General features: G+C 47.6%; 3 protein-coding genes across 9 annotated transcripts in view; 1 reads left to right on the forward strand and 2 right to left on the reverse strand.

Annotated features, from left to right (window-relative positions):
• Positions 1–4,880, forward strand: part of Mprip (myosin phosphatase Rho interacting protein) — a 115,584-nt gene extending 110,704 nt beyond the window's left edge. For 4 of the 6 annotated variants that reach the window (XM_021178482.1, XM_029484024.1, XM_029484023.1 and 1 more), the window contains 2 exons: positions 534–619; positions 4,167–4,880. In XM_021178482.1, coding sequence (XP_021034141.1) covers positions 534–619; positions 4,167–4,238 — 158 coding nt within the window. In that variant the 3' untranslated portion in view covers positions 4,239–4,880. Of the gene's footprint in view, positions 1–533; positions 620–1,068; positions 1,135–4,166 lie in introns of all 6 variants that reach the window. The other 2 variants (XM_021178484.2, XM_029484022.1) reach the window with 1 other exon arrangement.
• A 7,689-nt stretch (positions 4,881–12,569) lies between these two features.
• On the reverse strand, positions 12,570–16,390 carry Pld6 (phospholipase D family member 6). Of its 2 annotated transcripts, none has more exons than XM_021177216.2 (2): positions 15,961–16,390; positions 12,570–14,077 (listed from the first exon to the last, which is right to left on the reverse strand). In XM_021177216.2, the coding sequence occupies exons 1-2, from the start codon at positions 16,372–16,374 to the stop codon at positions 14,048–14,050; spliced, it is 444 nt and encodes a 147-aa protein (XP_021032875.1). In that variant the 5' UTR covers positions 16,375–16,390; the 3' UTR covers positions 12,570–14,047. The 2 variants fall into 2 exon arrangements, with proteins under 2 accessions (XP_021032875.1, XP_021032874.1); XM_021177215.2 differs by having other exon boundaries at positions 15,957–16,390.
• A 4,051-nt stretch (positions 16,391–20,441) lies between these two features.
• The window catches only part of Flcn (folliculin), a 20,135-nt gene continuing 18,666 nt past the window's right edge, over positions 20,442–21,910 (reverse strand). Inside the window, 1 exon segment of the mRNA XM_021178044.2 lies at positions 20,442–21,539. Coding sequence (XP_021033703.1) covers positions 21,293–21,539 — 247 coding nt within the window. The 3' untranslated portion in view covers positions 20,442–21,292.

The following is a 21,910-nucleotide window of genomic DNA, read 5'->3' on the forward strand; positions in this document are numbered from 1 at the left end:
AAGCATCATCATGGACAGCCGTGCACACAACAGTCCACTCAGCGGTGCAGACTGACTGTGGGAAGACAGGGAGGTGTTTTTATGCTGATGTAAAGAGAATTTTTTGGGATTTTAGTAAACAAGGAAAGCCCCACACCCTGACATACTTTGTGATGTGGCCCAGTGTACACCTTTGTCATTTGTGTTTAAGACATTCTAAGAACTGTTTTCTTGATGGGTGGATCATGAAAAGAATATGGTCTGATTCTGTTTGATACCAGTCCTATGTCAGAAATCAGCTAGAGATAATGAGGCCAGTTGGTATGCCCAGAAGTCAAGGTCTAATTCCAGAGTAGGAGATCCTATCCTTTGTTAACAGTATTGTGTGTGTAGCTTAAACCCCAGTGGGAACCCAGTGCTCCAGTGCTTGGTTGGTTATTGGATTTAGGAAATGTATGTGTGCACTATGCTAGTGAACTCAGACCCTCCCATATGTTCTGTTTGGTTCACAAGATTGTAGAAAGCAAAAGTAATGAGTCTTTTTGTTCCTTCAGACATAATGAAATCTAAAAGCAATCCTGACTTCCTGAAGAAAGACAGATCCTGTGTTACCCGGCAACTCAGAAACATCAGGTCCAAGGTGAGTGAGGTCCAGCTTATGATGAGGTGGGACTAGATGATGCGGGCGAGATCAAGCCCATTGCAGGCACTACAGTGCAGGCCCTAGCCCAGCCGTGTAGTCAAAACGTTCGGATAATTCTAGTGGCTTCAAGGACCATGTTCCATGTCATCAGAACCATCTCAGGGCCAGGGCTTCAAAAAGCAAGACATGAAGAGATTCGTGTCTCATACGAATCTTGAGCCTCTCAGAAGGTGGGGTAAATCTGACCTCTTGGCTCTACTGTATGTCTGTTCACTGCACATCTCTGTAATCACACTGACACTGCCAACCTTGGAGAAATGAAGTCGATGATCCCCAGTGTGCTCTCAGATGGATGTGTCTGGGGGGTGGGGGAGAGGGCCTGGCCAGCATGCCGCATTTAGAACTGATTGTGTGTGTGTCTTATTTTTTGCTCTTTCCTCTGACAGTCCGTAATTGAGCAGGTCTCATGGGATAACTGAGTCGCGCCCGCTTCCAAGTCCCCTGTCGTATAGGTAAACCACTTCTCACTCTGCCCACTGCCTCACAGGCAGCTCTGCATGCACTCTCACACCTCCATAGCACACCTCTATGTAATTATCTTCACTCATCTTTCTCTGACAAACACACACCCAGTCTACATGAGATCTCAATAACTATCCTGGAAGTTGGCACTCTAACCTCTCCACAGAGCTGAGCCTGCCCAGGGCCTCCTCATCTTGACGGGTGGGCACAATCCAGCATGCATACTGGGTGACTTGCACGACACTGATTCCTGTCTCCTGTCTTGGAAACAAATTGCAGGGAGATAGTAGATACCCACTGAGTCTGGCAAGCACTGCGCTCTCATGAAAGACCTCAGATAGCCAGTTGGTAACGAGGCTGTTTTGGGGAGACCCCTGCAGATAGAACAGATCCCAGTTGTGCTGTTCTGTGTGGAACTGATCAATACTGCATGGGTAGAGTCTGAGAAATTATTTTGTTCCTAAAGGCCTGTCAACCATTCACACAGGGCTGAACATGACCTGCTTTTGTTTTTTATGCAATACAAAAGTGTGTCTCCCCATAGAAGGTAGTAGAGTTGGCCATGTGGAGGTCAGTGCCAGGAATGTTGTGCCCCAAGGGTTCGTGTTGACCTTTTTTATACAGTGATAGCAGCTCAAGAACCCTGGCCTAGTTGGTCCCACTGGCAGTAAGTACCCAGGCGTGCCAGTTCCTACTATACATGAGCCTCTCTACCTTCCAGTAAGACAGAAGCCAGCAAGGGCAATCAGCTTGAGCTTAGAGGAAACAAGCTTGCCTTAGGGAAGAGTATTGAAAAAGTCCAAGGATTTTAACATTGGCTTTAACTAATCTGTTTTGTTTTCTAGTTCCAAGCTAACTTATATGCAAATGTGGTTTAAGCATATTGGAGACTACTTTCTCCAACCTAAGGTTAAACTCAGCTCTTGCCCAGAAGCCCTCAGAAAGCACAGTGGTCACTATGAACAAGTGGCTTTTGGGTCAGAATAAGAAAGGACATCCAGGGATGGGCACCATGAGGAAGATATGTAGTGAGGTATGCCACCTACATGTGAACTTGTGGGGATACCCAGCACAGGGCTCAGTAACAAGGGACTGGGTGGTGGTAATGCTAGGAACAAGGAGGCTCTGTTCTAGCAAGATCCCTATGGCAAAGACAGCTGTGAGAGCCAGTGGAGGGCTCCTGTACTAAGCAGGGTCACTAGTCACACAGTGCTAGAGCAGCTCTGTGTTCTTGGAGTCACTAGAGCCCTGGTAGATGGGAAAGGACATTAGTTTCCAGAGGACACCTGACCCTCAGAACAAGCAGGAGGGCAGAGACCTTGAGCTGTTTCTCACGTGATTTGTCAGGATTTGCATGGGGACCCAGTTCCATTGTTGTGCTCTGTGTCCAACCTCAGCACACGCATGCACAAAGTGGGGCCCGAGATGGCAGTGCACGTGTGCTGCCTTTGTGCGCTTGGAGCTTCCCAGGAGCCCTGTTAAGAGAGAGACTGAGACCTGTGCTGGGCCATGATTGGGACCTCCCTCACATGCTGTACCATCTCCTGCCTTGGTCAGCTTGCACAGCAGCAGCATGGCCTCTTGAGATCCATAGCAGAGAGGATTCTCCTTGGTGTGATCATGGGATGGGTGTGGAAGGCTGAGCCCTGAAGGTAACTGGCTGCACCTGAGGCCAGAAACGTCAGAGAAATGACACTTCCCAGGGTTTACCTCTAAGGGACAGTAGGTCTTGAATGCTCTGTCCTGAGAATGGTAGTGAGTACAGTAAGTAGGCTCACACTTCCTCTGGGCATCCATTGCCATGTAGGGCCACTGTGGCCATTCAGAGCCTGCTCCTTCCACATCAGAATTTTCCTCCATCCAGCACATGGAAGCCAGTCCTAGAGCACATTCTGTCCAAAGGAGTCTCAGGATGCCTGATAATAAATCCTCAGCTAGAACAGAACATTTATGGCAGTGCCAATACCCCATTCCCCTGGGGGATACTTGGTTTGGCCAGTTGCTGAGTGGTAAGCCAAAAGACCTATGTAACATCTTTTGGAAGTCTGGCTGACATGGAACTACCTGAGCTCAGGAGGTGAGACTTCAAAGATACCTTGAAGCAGGTGTTGGTCACACTGTTCACACACATGATCTGTTAGTGAAAAAGACAATGTGTACTCACTCAAGCACAGCCTCAGCTATATGATAACCTAACTCAAAAAACGAAAATTATGGGGAATCTGGTGATAGGACACTGACCACAGCACAGTTCCTTCTTTATCCCTGCAGGAGGCTGGGCCTCAGCCACGTGGAGCACTGACTGCCCCTTTCCTAGTATAACCTGTGCTTACAGCGAGGCTGAGCCTGACAACAAGGCTTATGGCCAACAAGAATCAAGGCTGACCTGGCCATGCTAAAAATATGTTGATTGCCAGTTCTCTAAGAACTGGAGTTCCTTTTTTCTTCCAGAAATGAAAACTTTGGGGAAGAGGAAAGATATTTAAGAGAGATGTGGTAAATATTCTGTTCCCCAGTTAGTAAAATGTCCTTTGCCTTAAGAAACAATACCAAGATCACGGGAGTTAAGTCACTGTGTGTGTGTGTGTGTGTGTGTGTGTGTGTAATGTGTTGATAGCTATATCTGGTGGTCTGTCAGGGATTCCTCTTGTCTTAAAGCAGTAAGTTCACAAAGACAAAGGAATGAGACATGCACATTCCATATATAGGAAGAATGATAGGTACCCAGGTTTCCAGTCCTTCACCCAAGTGTTTCGTGGTTTTGTCTGAAGAACCAGCCCTAAGCTAGAACTGAGCTATGACACACGGTCTTGTTTCTCTTTATTATTTTCCCCTTTCTCACCCAAGTACATTTTTACAGGAGAAAGCAAATCCCAGTCACACTACTTCTCCAGGGCTTCTCTCAGGGCTTCCGCCCTCGCATGCCCACTAATCTCAGGATCCCTCGCCTGCACCTGCTACTGAAGCCCGCTACGCCTGCTGCACCAACACCTAACTGCTCCTTCCTCTCTGTCTCCACCAGAGTCTGAAGGAAGGCCTGACGGTGCAGGAGCGCTTGAAGCTCTTTGAATCCAGGGACTTGAAGAAAGATTAGCTGCATCCATTCCACTGACACATCCTTCCCAGCTGGTGACAGCACAAGCCAAGCCTGGTTTTCATCTGCATCTGTGCTTTCTCATTGTTGCTGTCATTAACTGTGGGTATGGATGCATGAGAGACTGCTGTGGGGTGTTTGCTCCATTCCCTCCCTGTTAATTCCAACTTCCTGTTGTCTTTATCACAGCTTTTTTCCCATGGTATTCTCAGATTAGTCACGCGCAAGCAGTAGAGTGGGGCGGTTTCCCCGCTGATACCTGAGCAGCCCCCTTGTCCTCCCAGCACACTCACTGTCAGTATTAAGGCACAGCAGCCTGTTAATAAGCTAGCCCTGCCTCAGAGTGCACGTGGGGACCTGCCAGTGGCTCTGCTCTGCCGCACACAGTGGAGCACCACCCTTGATGGTCAGAGCAGAGCCACCGAATGTTGTAGGCTGGCCTGATTTCTGAGGGGCCTAGGAGAGTGTCCAGCCTGGCCCACTTCCTTTTGATGTGGGAGGAAGACAGCATTTTGTACCTGGCCACTGATACAGCTTAGAACCATACCCAGATAATCCTGGCAAATCCTTCACAACCTGGAAAATGTTGAAAGCAACCATTCCTATTTTGGTTTTTTATTAAATCTTGCACAAAAGCCCCGACCCCTCTCATTCCTTCCTCCGCTCGTGCCTCCCTTGCTGTGCTAATCCTGGTCTTCTGGTGGCCCGGAAGAGTGACTTGCAGCCTGAAGCTTCAGACTTGTCAAGTGTGATGGGTCCTCCTCAAAGTCCTCTGGAGGGGAACATTGCTGGGGTTTAATCTGTCTGAAAAGAAGCTGCCATGCTGCTTGGCAGGGTGAGGAGAAGCCCGTGTGCAAAGACTGTCAGGACTGGTGACAGCAGCAGTGTGTGCTCAGGACCCTCGTTAGTCTGGGCTCTGGAAGGGTCCCTTGAATTGTCTGCTTCTCATGGAGCCATTGACAGGGAGCCTGTGCTAACTCTGCTTTTCTAGCTAGCTGAACAGGACCTGTAACTACCCAAAGCAGTCTGCAGCATTTTCTTTAAAAAACAAACCAACAAAACATTTTCTCTATTCTCATAAGAAAACATTCATACTGTAAGATGCAGTATACAGGAGCCCCCATGTCAGATGGGAGAGGCAGTAGCCTCATAACTAGATACACGATCTGGCTTCTTAGTCCTGGCTTGTTAGTGTTAAGTGGGTCAGATGGATGGTCTCTGAGTGTACAAATTCAACTCATGAGTCCCCTAATGGTTCTACATGAGTTGACGTACAAAGTCTAGCTGGCCTAATAGACAGGCAGGTTGAAACTTCAAGATAACGGATTTATTACAAACCAAAGTGTGTCACTGATCAGCAGGCAAGCCCTGGGCTCCCCTTTTCACAAGTTTTTAAGTTCCAGTCTGGCACATGCTCAGTGGTCATTTATGTTTTCAGCATTATGGGCACGTCAGACCTGTTAAAACAAGCTTTGAGCTCAGAGTGGGCTAGCTTTCAGGAGCCTGGAGTTGTGCGTTGAGGACTCCTGTTCTCTCATATGGTTTCTTTGCAGCTATCCTGCTGCCCTTGGGACCCTCTGGCCCCATTGCATTATCTTCCTGCCTTGTGCTTCCTGGGATGCTACAAAGAGCCTGCAGAAGATGCCAAGCCTACCATTCAAAAGGACATTTGATCTTTTGCTCTTCACCTCAGAAACCTAGGATAGGAACTTTGCTGAAGATACAAGTACCTACGTGTCAGAGACAAGGGCTGGGAGACAGGCACGCTGCACCCATCTAATCTGTCACTCAGGGCTCCTACTGCAGGCTCATTTTTGCTATGATACAGCACACACTGCTCCAAGGCTTGGTTTCATGTGTGAGTATTTGGTATGTTGGCCAAATGCTGAACTGGCAGACATTCCTGGATCATCTCCCACTGTCTAAGCCAGTCTGAACAGTAACATGTGCAGGATCAGGGTGACTTCTGGCTTCTGGCAAAATGAACCAAACAAGAAGTTGGTCTTCCTGAGTCCCTGATAGCCATGCGGGCCCACTGCAGCAGTTTATTTTAGACTGCCACATGTCCTCTGTCCACTCCCTTCCCTCACTCCCTGAGCCAGGTTCACTTTTGCCTGACCCCTCTACAGGCTTCCCATTCCCTGGAAAGAAGTTGAAGTTGGTGTGTTCAGAGAAGAGGTATTGAATGTGCAAGTGGAGTTGGTTCAGGCATATGTAAAAGAGGATGCTTGGCTGAGAACGGGTAGTGTAGATAGATCAAGAAGTCACAGGCTGCTCCCAGTCCAGTCAGTCAGTGGCATGCTTTCTTTCCCCACTTCATGGTAGGAACAGAATTTTATTTTCCTACAAATACACATTTGTGGTCTACCAGCATCTACGAGCAAACTGCCATTACAGGGAACATACCACTTGACAGTGAATGTAAATATATGCTTAAATTACATCTTGCAAGCCGGGCGTGGTGGCGCATGCCTTTAATCCCAGCACTCGGGAGGCAGAAGCAGGCGGATTTCTGAGTTCGAGGCCAGCCTGGTCTACAAAGTGAGTTCCAGTACAGCCAGGGCTACATAGAGAAACCCTGTCTCGAAAAAAAAAAAAAAAATACATCTTGCACGTGTGATGCCTAGCACCAGAGCAAAGAGCACATCTGCCACCCAGGGCTACTGGCTGCACCTTTTCCAGTATGGTTATGGCCACAATGCCACAATAATAGGAGGCCAGAGCCCTATGAAGTAGGGAAGAACGCTAGGAATGTGTGCATTCACTGAGTGTAAACAAAAGTCAGAGTTGGCAAACTCCATTGGATCTAGCAGAACACTGAACTGGGCCCAGTCACTTGTGTCTGTACTCCTACACCTGAGGCTCCAAAGTACAAGGTCAGTTTGGACTACATAGCAAGACTATCTCAAATACAGGTGGGCTAAGGGGATGGATATAAAATACATAAAATTTAGGGTTCAACTACAGCACTACAGAGAGCACACTTGTGGTCTTTGGAACATTTGTCCAAAGGGAGCCTGAGAGATTTGACTAGGAAACAAATGGGTATGAAAGATATTTGAAGGAATGTGTACTACTGTTAACTTCTCTACAGGGGGAGATGGTGCACTGACTTCTTTCTACCCTGGAACTGCAGAGAAAGCACACTTCTCACTGCTGCCACCTAGCTGGTGCTGAGGGAAGTAGCTGGCTAGCATACAGCCTGCACTGTTGGGTGTGAACCAGGGCATCAGCTTAGTTAGATTCCTGCAGGTCTGACCCACACACCAGTGGTCTTTCTCCTGACCTCCAACTAAGCCTGGCTCTCAAAGACAGGCTGGATAAGCACCCAGAGGCCCTATGCAGCCTTCCCACTCATGCCATACTCCATGTAAATAACCCAGTGCAAGCTGCACACCAAAGTCTGCTGGCAGCTACAGGGACAACAGTAACACCCAAACCCCAGACTCTGCTCGCAGAGAGACAGTAGTTAACTCTTGGCCAATTGTCCTGCACCTGCACTGCAGGAGGGTTAGCTGTTCATGCTATGATGTAAAGATGATGTCACCTAGTAAGCTACTTAGAGACTATCAGTGTAGGGACTCATACAGCCTTTCTCATTAGAGCTCCCAGCATACCACAGGACAGCCTATGGCCTGCACTTCACTTGATCAGCGTTTCCTGTATATCAGAGCAAGCAATGTTAAGTATTTCTAAGGCATGGTGCAGGAACTTTTGTGCAAAGTTTGTTTGAGTTTTAAAATACCTCTAGATACCCCTTTTGAAGGTATGTAAAGGCAGCGTTCAGTGCAAACCCCTCTCAAATATCAAGACCATTAGTTAGCGAGGCGTGGTAGCACACACATTTAATTAGCACTTGGGAGGCAGAAGCAGGCTAAGTTCAAGACCAACCTAGTCTACATAGAAAGTTCTAAAAGAATTACACAGTAAAAACCCTGCCTAAAAATTAAAAAAGACTACGTTAATAAGTAATGCCTTAAGTTTTGGTTACTCAACAGACTCTGAAGATATCCTTGCCCACACTCACAGCAAGCTCTGATTCTTGTTTAAAGTATTCTGTGAGGGTTGCATAGAGCCACTCAAGGAAAACCAGTAATATGAGGGACTCTTGGCACCTTACCCTCAGGTTTCTCAGGGTGTTTTTCTTAGGGAACTGGCTGGAGCATACGCTGCTTCAGGTCCAGGAGCCTAGCTCTAACAGCGGGGCTGGACTTGAGTGCAGAGCAGTCCAGCTACCCATATCTCTAGTGGCCTGACTGTATATAGCATGAGACTCCAGGTAGCTCCATGACTGTATTTCTGTACTGGTAAGGAGGTAGCCCATCAGTAGAGTTAAAAATGGGACAGTCCAAAACTGAAGGACTTCAGGGCCTCTCCAGTTTCGCGTGGGTCACAGGTCAGCGTGGAACAGCTTCCATTGTGGGACAGGACCTCATTGCTGGCATTTGCCATAAAGAGATACCATTGTTAAGAATCCTAGTCACACAGTCCACTCCAGCTTGCCACAGCTGACATGCCATTGGCTCATCTCTCCTTTACAAGGTAGTCAGACCACACATCTAATTTTATTTTAGCAAGCTATAGATTGTAAAGAACACTAAATTCACTATTATGTTTTGTTTCATCACAAACTTTGATATAAATGGATTTTAAATCATTTTAAGATTTACCTTTGATATTAATGCTTTAATGCCAGGATCCAAAACCAGTTCTGTGGTTACTAACCAATGTGGCTTTATGTAGGTTTGCTGTGTAGAATATTAAGAATCGCGGTCACAGTGGCTCCTTGACAATCAGAACTCTAGGTGACCTTCCATTACTGCTGCTTGACTGGGGGTGGGGTGCGTGTTTGTGAACAGGGCGCCTGGCAGGGCCTCTTATATCTCGACAGAAACAGGCTTGTGCCATCTCACCTGCTATTTAGGTATTTTGTCAGAACAAAATAGTCAATCCAGCTGCCGACTAAAAATTACATGTAGAAGGTAATGGAGCCTGACTGAGCCAGAGAGGCTTCAAGCACAGCTTCTCAGAGCCAGTTCAGGCCTCTGTGTGTATGCACAGGGTGTGGCTTCCTGCAGATAATGTGTCCCCCAACTCCTCCTTCCAAGATCTTATGGTTTAGTGTAAGGCATTTCCTACAGAGTTTGTGGTCAGGTTCACTACAGTTGAAATGTTAATTTGTAGAACTATTTATTCCTTTGTGTGACAAGCTAGAGTCCTTGGCTGTAGCTCACCATTTTTACTGTGTAAATACTGCTTGGTTTTACATGAACTGTATCATAATAAACTATTTTTGCATTGCCCTCTGCATGCATATGGCTGCTGACTTTGCCAGTCAAAGAGCAGAACCTAAAGCCCTGAGTTGTAAAGGTACTAGAGACCAGAATGGGCCAGATAGAACCTGCTGCGCTCTCTACAATGGTCCTCTGAGTTGTTTTCAGGATATTTACATTAGATTTCACATTAAAAGGGATTTTACATTTTCACATATAAGCCATAATATTTTGTGTCTGAAGTCTTTGGTACTTTGGACTTGGTATAGAAACTTCAAGGATTAGTTAAAACAACAGCAAAAATTCTGACGGGGATTCCTTCATTAATCAAGATACTGTAACTCTTCATTGTAGCTGTCTTGTGTTTTTATTTCTGTGGTGCTGGGGTTGGAGCCCAGGGCCTCAGGCATGCTAAGCAGTGCCTCTACCACATGAGCTTATGAAGTTACTGCTCAGACTGGCCGCCTCCTCTCTAGTTCAGTGAGTACTAGTGTGCACCACTATAGCTGGCCTGTCCTTCATGGATTTTCTTGTGATTATAATTGTCTCATTTTTTGTTTTGTTTCAAAGCATCATGACCTAAAAAAGACAACCCAAAATAACACTGTTCCCTAATTGTAGAATATCCTTGATGGTTCTATTTCATTTTTTTGTTCATTAAGTTTAGAATAATAAACTAGGCCAGACAAATGGCTACCAACCTGGTGATTCCAGTGCACGAGGGGCTCAGGTCAGAGGATTCAGTTTGAGGCCAGCCTGGGTTACACAGCAAAATCCTGTCTGTCCTCATAGTTTCCCAAAAGGTAAGATAATAACTGGGTTTTTCAATATTGTCACAAACCTTATAATGAAAGTATGTGGAGGGCTAGTGAGATTGCTCAGTGGGTAAGAGCACCCGACTGCTCTTCCGAAGGTCCGGAGTTCAAATCCCAGCACCCACATGGTGGCTTACAACCATCTGTAACAAAATCTGACTCCCTTTCTGGAGTGTCTGAAGACAGCTACAGTGTACTTATATATAATAAATAAATAAATCTTTTTTTTTTAAAGTTGCTTTTTAAAAAACAGTAAGTATGTGGAACTGACTAGAAATACAAAAATTGTTTCTACTAATTAGAAATCAACGTAAGTCGTTTATGAATCGACAAAAGAATAAATACTTTTAGTATGTTATTGCAGAAGTTTAGGGACCTTTCAATAGCTTTTTGTCCGTTAAAAACTATTATAAACAAATGTACTCAAAAAAGAAAAGCTTTGGGAACTGACCTGATAGGATCTGTCATTTTAGCGCATTTCTTTTTTAGGAGAAAGACTGGGGAGGGAAGAGACTGCCGGGAACATGTAGAGGCTGGGGGGGGGGGGGGGGGGGGGGGGGAGGAGGGGGAGGAGAGGAAGGGGCCAGAGAGAGGAAAGGGTCAGAGTGTTTTAGCACATTTTCTTGAAATCGGTGAGTGCAATTTAAAATTAGTTGGCAAGCCGAACAGTAGTAGTCTTTTATGGTTAAAATTGGTTCAAAAAAATCAAAAACCATGAAAAGAAAAGAATCAGCCTTTCTAGCCAGCTTATTACACTCAGTAATGAAAGACTGGCCATTTCCATCCAGTATGGTATACAGGATCTAGCTAAAGTGAGAAAGAGGCACTCACTGAAAGGGAACGAATACAACTAACTGTTCCTTTTAAAGGAGGTCTGCTGGACAAACAGCTGAGGAGCACATTAACATACCAGAGGGAGGCTAGTCTGCTCTCCCAGCATCCCTCAGTACCTGTGGCTTCTCCCAGCTCTTCTCACCACGCCCCCTCCCCCAAAATTTTCCTTCCCAGAGCTGGATTCCACACTTTGCTTCCTAAAGCCTGATCCCTACTTAACTGGGCCATTTTGGCTGCATGAATCCTTTGGTCTCAGGCCACCACCAGTCTTGGTCAGGAGCTCCTCTCGCTCTCCTCTCGGGGTCCAGTTTAGTCCACAGGCCATTCTTGGCCTGGTTCTCCTCCTCCTCCTTTTTTCTTTTTCACTTTTTCATTCAGTTAGCACTACTAAATTTAGCAAGTTAGGATACAAGGCTCAGTTGTATTTCCACACAGTAGTTCTGAAGACTGGAACAAATTAAATAATTCCATTTACAGTAACATGAGTAACAAATCCTACTACAAACACTGCTGTGAGATAGATACTCCAGCCAAGTGAACAAAAATCAAACCAGATGGAAAACACTTAGGACCATCAACACCAAGATTAAAAGGTCAAAAATCCTTCAAAAGACAGGAAGGGAAAGCAAAGCAAAGCAAAACAAGACAAAAAACGTTAAAACACCAAAAAGGCTTAGTTCTGTAGACTACTTTAAGAGAAAATGCAAGTGAGTATAGAGTAAGTGTATTGAACAGCTAAGGGCACGACTGGAAAATCAGACCCAAAGACAGGAAAAGAGGGGGAAACATGCAGTTCACATTGGGCACCTTTGATCATCCAGACCTCCAGCTTCCACTCCAATCCAAATCCCATCTCCTCATTGGCCAGCCACACTGCTCAGCTAGAAGCAATCTCTTATCTTCCTAAGGTGTTTTTCTTTCACTCTTGTGATTCCAAGAATATAGCTGCTGCTTTATGAGTGTACGTACATGCCTCATCTCTTTAATGTTTACATGCCTTGGATCTCTTAGCTGCCCAATAAATTTTTGAGTAGACAACAAAAAGCCTACAAGCATCGAGAAATTAAAGATGAAGCCATATATCTAAGGAACAGAAAATACAAGATGATAACCCTACTTGGTCTACAGATTCAACATCATATCTATCAAAGCCCTAGACACCTTTTAATTTTTGCCAGTGATGATTGATGAATTAATGTATTCATTTTAAGATTCACACAGGGATATAAGAGGATAAGAATGTGTTGGAAACAGAGGGTTTGTTTTGCCAGAACTCATCTAGGCAGCTGCGGGCATTACCACAGTGTCAATACACAGCCATTAAAATTAATGGTCAGTTGATTTTCAACAAAAGTTTTCATACCACTTGTTAGGGAAATCATCTTAGTGGTGCTGATACAGGTGGGGTGGATGTCCACGTGCACTGTGCCCTACCTCACAGCTCTCAGAAGTGAGTGTGACGGTACTGTAACCCTGTGCTTACGGTGATGGTACTTCATCAGTCTTCACAGTCTGCAGAAACAAAGCTACTCTATTGAGAGTAACCGTATCTGAATGCAGCAGGCTAAGGTAGAAATGCAGCAGTTCGTACTTGAAAATATTTATTGAAATATGCCAGAAGTTAAGGGTCTCAGTTTCTGTTCAATCTCTTGGAAAATCAACATCAAGTTTACTTGTCTAACACCAAGTAAAAGGAACGTTAAAAAGTGTGAAAACATGGGATTGAGGACCTGAGGAAGAGAGGCTAAGGGTGGCCCAAGAAGGGGTTGTGGGACTTGTTACTCCAACATGCTCCCCCCACTCTCCCTTTCTCTTTCCTTTACTAAAAAAAAAAGAAAGAAAGAAAAAAAAAGTGTGAAAACAACTGGGTCTGGTGGTGCACGCCTTTAATCCCAGTGCTTGAAGCAAACCTGGCAGATCTCTGAACTGAAGACCAGCCTAGACTACATAGTGAGTTCCAGGTTAGCCAGGGCTACAGAGTGAGACCCTCCCCACCTCCTTCCACCCCCACCCCCCCAAAATTTTTTTTAAGTGAGAAAACATGCATTACGCAGTATCTGCTGCTAAGTTAAAGGACAGACACATCAGGAGCCGCATGGGGCTTGTCGTGCACACAAGCATGAAAACAATGACAAAACCGCAGCTCATGTCACAGATGCTCCAGAGAAGCTGTTCCTCTGACTCCTGTCAGTGCCCAGCAGAGCTGAGGTAACAGCCTGGGCAGCCTGCTTACCTCCAGGGTTCCCTTTGTCGTCAGCTTCTGATCCACTACTGAGTAAATGTAGAGTCCACCACAGGGCTCGAGGTGAGGCCCCTCCCACGTCCACAGTCTGGCTCTACGTGTGAGGGGCATGGACAAGCAAAGCCAAGCCTGGGCAAGCTGCAGGTGTGGTCAATGGGTAGTGCCCACCAGCGACTAAACGCTGCAGGGAGATAAGGGCCAATGCACTCTGAGGCGTGTCTAGTGATGCTCAGGATAGGATGCTGCCTATCTAGGCAAGTACTAGGGAGCCTACAGTACTGTCCAACACTGTCACCTTCCTAACTTCTGCTGGGGATGCATGCACAGGAAGACTAGCAGCTGCTCCCCAGCCAGCCAGGAAAGGCTCATGCAAAGCAGGAAGGGACATCACAAAAACAAGCTGGAAGAGGAGCAAGACAAAGCAGGGTCAGTGCCCTCGATGCTTTTGGGGGAAAAAGCTGTACTTGGTGGGATCAAATTCTTCCCAGATGCGCTCAAACTCCTCCAGGAACAGCCGCACATACTCGGTGTCCTCCATAATCAGGACGTTCTCCCGGTTGTTCTGGATGGCCTGTGTGGTCCAGTTGAGGGAGCCGGTGATGAGCACCTTCTTGTCAACGATGGCAAACTTGTGATGCATGTAGCCTAGGTCCTGGTCGTGCCGTACCTGTATCCCTGTGGAGCCAAGGCAGCCTTTATGTCACCCACCCAGACAAGGATGCCCAGGGGCTTGTCCCAGGGTGGTACTGAGATTACAGAGAGAATCATCCAATCACCTTTGGGGAATCCATACCAGCCCCAGTAAGCCTAAAGTCTAAATACTACCTCACAGTCCTACAGGGGAAGAAGTCAGGTGTTTGACATATCCTTGCCTTTCCTGTCTCTCCCTGGAACGGGTAAGCTGAAGGACAAAAGCCTAGACAGGGAAGGAGTGCACGCTGGCTTTGGCTGGCTAACTTGAATCACTGCTCCCAGGGTACCTACCTCCCTAACTGAAAGGACTGTGCCATATCCAAACTGCTGTCCTCACTAGAGTTCTGGTTTTGGTTTCTTCCTTTTGAGGGTAAGTTTGGCAGGGATGCTGGGATGAAACCCAGGTCCTGCACACTCTAGGTAAGTGATGTCCTGCCTTTCCGTTCCTCCAGCCTCTGTCCCACTCCACAGCAAACCCGGCAGCACCCACCACACTGCCGTTCACCTTCGCTCAGAGGACCTCTTGCTTTAGTTAGACCTCAGCAGCTAGTTCCCGACTTGGGCACTTCAATGCTAGCTGGACCTTCTTGATGCCTCTCCAGCCCTGCAATGCCTCTGCAGCTACCCTAGCCACTCACTCCCTACGTGATCTTTGTGAAGTCTTCCAGAGCCTTCTGATCTATGTGTTTCCCCACAAACACCTGGTGGTACCAAATACTGGCACATGGTGCACTTGATTGAACAATCTGGAACTCAGCCAGCTGTGGCCAAAACATCAGTTGGAAGTTCTATCTGTGATGATATATTGGTTCTTTCCAAATCTGAGGTTTCATGACTCTCCAAACTCTAAATACAGTGACATCATCCATGTCTGATACCTACTGTCCACCACCCAAAATGATGACCTGGCTGAAGGTCACTTTGTGACTGCCAGTAAGGGGACAGGGGCAGCCATCAGACTGACAGTGCTTCTGTGCTGCCCACGTGAGTGATACACAACAGGTAGGTGCTGCAGTGTTCTTCCTTCCCTATGAGGGATCTGGAAGCAGACCTGGTTTCCAAGGCTACACCATCCCCAGGATGTGGGAAGACAGGCCGTGTGGAGGAAATAAAAAGCCTCAAGAGCCCTACAAAGCCTGGACATCTCCCAAGGGCTTCCCAAACCTGTCAGCCACTGTGGGCACAACGATTAGGCTAGGCAGGTGTGTGGGTGGGACATGGGGGCACTGACTCCTGCGTAATGGAGGGATCTAGTAGTCAAAGTTTGTGTTCCTCCAATGCAACCACTTGAAGAAAAACAAACAAGGGCCATAGGCTTAGGGAGGATAGTGTCACACCTGCTGCCTGGGCAGAGCTGCAGGCTGGCCAGACATACCTATGGGCCCAGAGGTGATCGCTGAGAAGCAAGTATTCGCCACACTGTAGGGTCCACTTTCCAATGATCACAGAGCCTAGTGGGAAACTCACTAATCAACACTGTCACTCCTACTCCGCTGTGGTCACACAGCCACTAAGGGTTTCTCAGTGTTGGCTGGGTTTAAACTGACTTAAGTTTTATCCTCCACGCCTTCACTTATGTCAGCCATCTCAGCCTAGAACAATCACAGAAATTAAGTCTAAACACGCCTCTAAGGTCAAGGTCAGAGAGTAGAAACTGGTGGGAACTGCCACATACCTTACTCATGGGGAGCCCAGACATGGAATATAACAGACTATGAACCTTGACTCCTTGGCCCGCTCATCTCTGCCTGCCTGCCTCCACCTTTCTCCCCGAAATGCTACCTGCTCTGGACAAAGTCGGCAGGGGCATCAAATAAGTCCTCAACCCCTCTGCCGGTGTGCACCCTCGGCGGCGGTTTACCTGCCTTGCGCAGCAGGCCGATCTGAGAGCCGTTGAGGGCCATGTAGTCGCAGTCGGTGATGACCCGCACGCGCACCCCACGCTGATGCAGCAGCTGCACTGCACGCCCCAGCTGCGGGCTGGAGAAGGCGAAGAGGCAGAGCTCCAGACTGGAGCGGGCGGCCAACAGCGCGCGCAGCAGGCGGCTCAGTGAACTCTCGCTGTGGGGGAGGCTACAGGGGCAGCCCGAGGGCCCGGGGGGCAACCCTGGGGCCTGCAGTAAAGCCTCGGTGCAGGTCACCTGTGAGGGGAAGAAGAGCACCTCGCGCCGTGGCCGCCGCCCAGCCAGCAGCCAACGAATCAGCCACGGCAGTGCCTCTAGGGCCAGCGCGAGACCCGCACCAGCCGCGAACACCAACCGCCAACTCGAGCGCGCCATGGCCGCCACCTCTAAGGTCAGCGGAAGCACCAAGCGCTCGCGCGCCCAACACGTGCCAGCCCGCCCCCAACTCCGGGTGCGCCACGCCCCCTTGCGGGGCCCGCCCCCAGCCAGGAGCTAAACTAGCGGTTGCACAGCTTTCCCAAGCCAGCAAAGAGCCCCTGAGGAATGCGCGGTCACTGGTGGACCAGGCTGGCCTTGGACTCAGAGATCTGCCTGCTCCTGCAGAGTGCTGGGATTAAAGGCGTGTACCTTCATTTGACCTCTTTTCCTATGTGTTTCCCTTGAATTTCCTTCCCTTACCTGACTGCTCTAGAGTTTCTGCATCGTATTGAAAAGAAATGGGGATAGCGAGATGCCATCTCCTGATTTTAATGGGATTTGCTTTGGGATTTTCTTCAATTACCATGTTGTTTGTGGATTTGTACGGTCTACAGGAAGGAGTTATGAACGGTACTATAAATATAGCCAATGGATATGCCAGAGGCCTGTGGAAGAAGAACTTATTTGCTGCCAGTTTCCTAGGCCAAAATCATTTCTTTTTTCTAAAAACTTATATCCACAGATAAGTGTAGCTCTCACCCCTCATCTAAGAACTTCTTTTTCAACAGATGAAGACAACCAGAGTTCCACGATTGATCAAAATGCTGAGAATTAGCAGCTGTGGGGATAGATCCCTGCTTATGAGGTTTGGCAGCAGGTTCTTTTGCTCAACCCCAACTGATACACCTGCATTGTAACCCAGACACCTAAGGCTAAGTATAATGGAAGAAGTGATGGAAAGACTATATGAGCAGAGGCTCAGGACACCCAGTATTAGATAGTGTGCCCTAGACGGGGGAAACACACTCATGAACTCAGGTCCACAGTGGTCCACACTCAGCACCATGTCTTTTGTCCCTAAGGATGCAGCAAGTTTTGCTCTCTGTGAGATGAATTCAGAGCTGCCTCAGGTTGCGTTCCTACAGCTGAAACAGCAGACAATCAGAAGCTTTGACTGAACATAGGACAGTGATTCAGGGAATGTCACATGCTGGAAGACAGGAAGACCTCTGACCCAAAACTTAGAAGATACAGACAGACATCGCTTTCTTCATCCCTCCAGGACCACCCAGGCCAGCATGGCTTCCTACGCTGAGCTCGATGGGGCACACACACACACCCCTTCCTGTTTTAAGGAGACCCTCTCATACCCATGCTCCCGATACTTTCCTCATCGGCAGAGACTGACCTATTTCCTGAAGTGGGGCACCATTAGACAAACCGGTCTTATTCTGGAGCATAGCCTGGTTTAGAAGGTCTCAGACTTACAGCAATCTTCTAGCCTTAGCCCTCAAGAGCTGGCATTATAAGACTGAGCTGAGCCATAGTGCTCAGCCCTGTTAACAGTGGAGCACATACATAATGCAAGCCATGCTAGATTCTACTGTCCAGTGTCTGAATCCATCTGAGCCTGCAGGTGCATCCTATGATGCTTCCCTCAGCCCCACTGGTACACAAAGACACACAGTACACACAGTTGCATCTCCTCGATGGAGCCGGATTGATTGATAGTATCTGTCTTAGTGTTTTATCGCTGTGAACAGACACCATGACCAAGGCAACTCTCATAAGGACAACATTTAATTGGGGTTGGCTTACAGGTTCAGAGGTTCAGTCCATTATCATCCAGGCTGAAACATAGAGGCATCCAGGCAGGCATGGTGCAGGAGGAGCTGAGAGTTCATCATCTGAAGGCTGCTAGCAGAATGCCTGCTTCCAGGCAACTAGGAGGAGGGTCTTAAAGCCACACCCACAGTGACACACCTACTCCAAGGGCCACACTCACTCCAACAGGGCCACAGCTTCTAATAGTGCCACTCCTTGGGCCAAGCATATGCAAACCATCACATTCCACAGTCTGGCCGCAATAGGCTTGTTCAAACATATGGCGGCCATACTTAAACATAGCATAATGCAAAATATATATAGTTCAACTTCAAAGGTGCCCATAGTCTATAGCAGTCTCAACAATGTTAAAAGTCCAAAGTTCAAAGTCTCTTCTGAGATTCATCCAATCACTTAACTGTAATCCCCAAAGCAAGACAGGAAACCAGCTGAGCAAACTCCAAACTCTGCATCTCCATGTCTGATGTCAAGGTGGTCTTCAGATCTCCACTCCTTTTTCATCTTCGTTGACTGCAACAAACTTCTGTCTCCTGGGCTGGTTCCACTCCCTGTTAGCAGCTCTCCTCAGCAGATAGCCCATGGCTCTGGCACCTCAAACATCTTTGAGTCTCCAAGGCAACTTCAATGTCAATGTCTGGGATCCACACATGATCTTCTGGCTTCTCCAGAAGGCTGGCGTCACTTTTCCAGCTCTGCCCTAAGCTCAGGTTGATCCACTCCACTACTGCTGCTGTTCTTGGTGATCATCCCATGGTACCGGCATCTCTAACACACTGGGATCTTCTGCTGCAACTAGGCTTCACCAATAGCCGCTCATAGGCTCTCTTCATGGTGCCAACCCTCAGCTCCTTTGCATGACCCCTTCAGTCCTGGAGCATCAACTGCAACTGAGGCTTCACCTTCACCAATGGCCTTCCATGGCCTCTCACAGTGCCGAGCCCCAGCTGCTTTGCATGACCCCTTCATGCCTTCAAAACCAGTACCACCTGGGTGACTCTTACACATAATCAAGTACAACTGCAGCAAGAGGTACGACTTTGACTATCTCTGGAACACAGCTTCTTTGTGCTCTCAGAAAACACTTCCCAGAAAGATTTCACCTCAGTGGTGCTGGTCTCTTCTTAATCACCATTAATTCCTTAGCCCTAGCTAACTAGCATGAATTGTCCCAGTAGTCCCATCTATTCTGGACTCTAAAGCCAGAGCCACGTGTCCAAAGCTGCTGAGTTCTGCTGCTTGCTGGGGCTGGAACATTGCCCCCTTGTTCTATTACATTATCACCAACTTTTTTTCCAACTCCTTCACTGCCTAAGCTTGGCTGTCCTAGAACTTGCTCCATAGACTGACTTTGAACCCAGAAATCTACATCCCTGACTCCTAAACCCTGAGGTTAAAGGCATGGTCCACCAAGCCTGGATTTAAGTTTTTCTTCACCTAGAACTTGCTGTGATCTACGCTGGTCTTTAATTCAGAGATCTGCTTCTTTGCCTTCTGGGATTAAAGGCTGTACCACCATGCCCGGACCTAAATTTACCTGGGTGGGATCTTGCCCCAAGGTCACACTGCTCCCTTAATTTAATATCCTTGAACACAGGATTCAACTCCATTGCACTTCCTGGTGCCCCTTTAATACTCAAACTATATATTTTGTATTTTTCCTTTCTCAACTTGCTACATTTGTTCAAAATGCTCTTCATCAGACTTAACCTGAGAACAAAGTCTCTGTTGGGCTTTTTTGATGTAATTAATATAAATCTCTTTACCTTAGGCAGTCTTTCAGACAATAGCAAAAAGCAGCCAAGTTCTTTACCAAAACAATACAAAAACAGTCTTTCATCCACATATTAAAGTTCTTCTCTTGGGCCAGCAGGCCTACACAGTTCAAGTGACCTCAGCACCACTGCCTTCCATTTCTTACTAGGCTGGCCCACTAAGTCCCACTTAAAGCATTCCATGGCTTTACAAATCCAAAGTCTCAAAATTCACGTTCTTTTAAACAAGAGCAAGACCAGGCCTATCACAGCAGTACCGCAGTCCCTGGTACCAACCTCTGTTTTGGTTAGCAGTTTTATTGATATGAACAGACACCATGACCAAGGCAATTCTCATAAGGACAACATTTAATTGGGGCTGTCTTATAGGTTCAGTCCATTATCATCAAGGTGGGAGCATGGCAGCTTCCAGGCAGGCATGGAGCAGGAGGAGCTAAGAGTTCTCCATCATCATCTGAAGGCTGCTAGTAGGATACTGACTTCCAGGCAGCTAAGAGGAGGGTCTTAAAGCCACACCCACAGTGACACACCTACTCCAACAGGGCTGCATCTCCTAATAGTGCCACTCCCTGGGCAGAGCACATACAAACCACCACAGTATTTAACATAAAAACATGTAGTCGGCAGTTTACAAAAATACAGATTTATTGTGTTTCAACATTCTTGCAACTGTACAGAGACTGAGATACACAGTCTTCATGTTAAATATAAACAAACACCAAGAATATTATAAAAACAAATTGGGAAAGCTTTCAGGAAATCTCTCCAAGCTACGTCCTTATTAAACTGCAATGGTGAGAGGCGATCTGTCTTAACACCGTCATAGTCTACAGTGGCTGGTTAACGCTACAGCAGCAACAGAGAAGAAAGCAATGTAATGTTCTGATGGCTCAGTTCTGTAATCCCAGCACTTGGGAAGCTGAGGCAGGAGGATTGCTACAAGTCTGGAAGTAGCATAGGCCACACCATGAGTTCTAAACTGGGATAGGATACAGAATAAGACCCTGACTCAAAAACTAAAATTAAAAAAAAAAACAAAAGCAAACAGCCATGGTTCTGATGTATCCACAGGCCGGCAAGATGTGCAGAGGCCATGATCCTGACCTGAGAAGTCACCAACCCAAAGACAAATGATCCACGATGCTTGCAGTCTTCCATGGTGGGAAGGCGTTGCCCTAACCCCATGAGGACACGCTCCAACAACAAAACCTCAGAGGCAGGCTGATCGAGTCCTCTCAGTTCCCAGCCTTTGTCCTCAAGGGGCCCAGAACACATCTCGCCAGGTCCTGACAGGGCAGTTTGATGCAGAGGGACCACTGTCTCTGTGTCCCCTACATTTCAACACGGGCTGATAGAGTCTTACAAGGAGGGTGAAGCCTAGGCCATAAACAGGGCCTCACCCCAGCAGTCAGAAACCCAAGGGCAGTCTTTCCCACAGAGCTGGTCTGTACACCACCTTCCAGAAGGCGTTCTCGGAGTCAGCTCCGTGACTCTGTAGCTGTGGGGCTTCGGACGGTGGACATGAGATGGGACTTGTAGGTTTTGCTCAGTCCCGTCATCCAGAACTTCAGCAGTTTGACGTTGTCCTCCTCTGACGCGCCTAGGACACTTAGGAGCCTCTGTGTGTCCTCCTTGGGGCGACTGTCTACCTTGGTGAATTTAAACAGGACTTTCACTTTGCTGTGGAAAACAAAGACAAACACTCAGACCCACAGCCCAGTCAAGCTCTCCTCATGCGGCCCAAGTTCCGGGCCAGGGAGAGCTCTGCAGGCCCCACTGGAGCTGCAGCAGGCCAGGCTTAGGGGCTCATCCCGAGGAAGGCCAGACCACCGTGGCAAAGGGAAGTGAGTGCTGTAGTAGTCTCAGCTACTCGGGAGGCCGAAGCAGGAGGATTCCTTGAATGCAGGGGAGTTCAAAGCCTGCCTGGCTCAGACAGGGAGGGAAATCCCTCTTGAAAAAGAAGAGAGAGGCCGGGCGGTGGTGGTGCACGTCTTTCATCCCAGCACTTGGGAGGCAGAGGCAGGTGGATTTCTGAGTTCGAGGCCAGCCTGGTCTACAAAGTGAGTTCCAGGACAGCCAGGACTATACAGAGAAAC

Source organism: Mus caroli, chromosome 11, assembly GCF_900094665.2.
Source record: "Mus caroli chromosome 11, CAROLI_EIJ_v1.1, whole genome shotgun sequence".
NCBI classification, from domain to species: domain Eukaryota; kingdom Metazoa; phylum Chordata; class Mammalia; order Rodentia; family Muridae; genus Mus; species Mus caroli.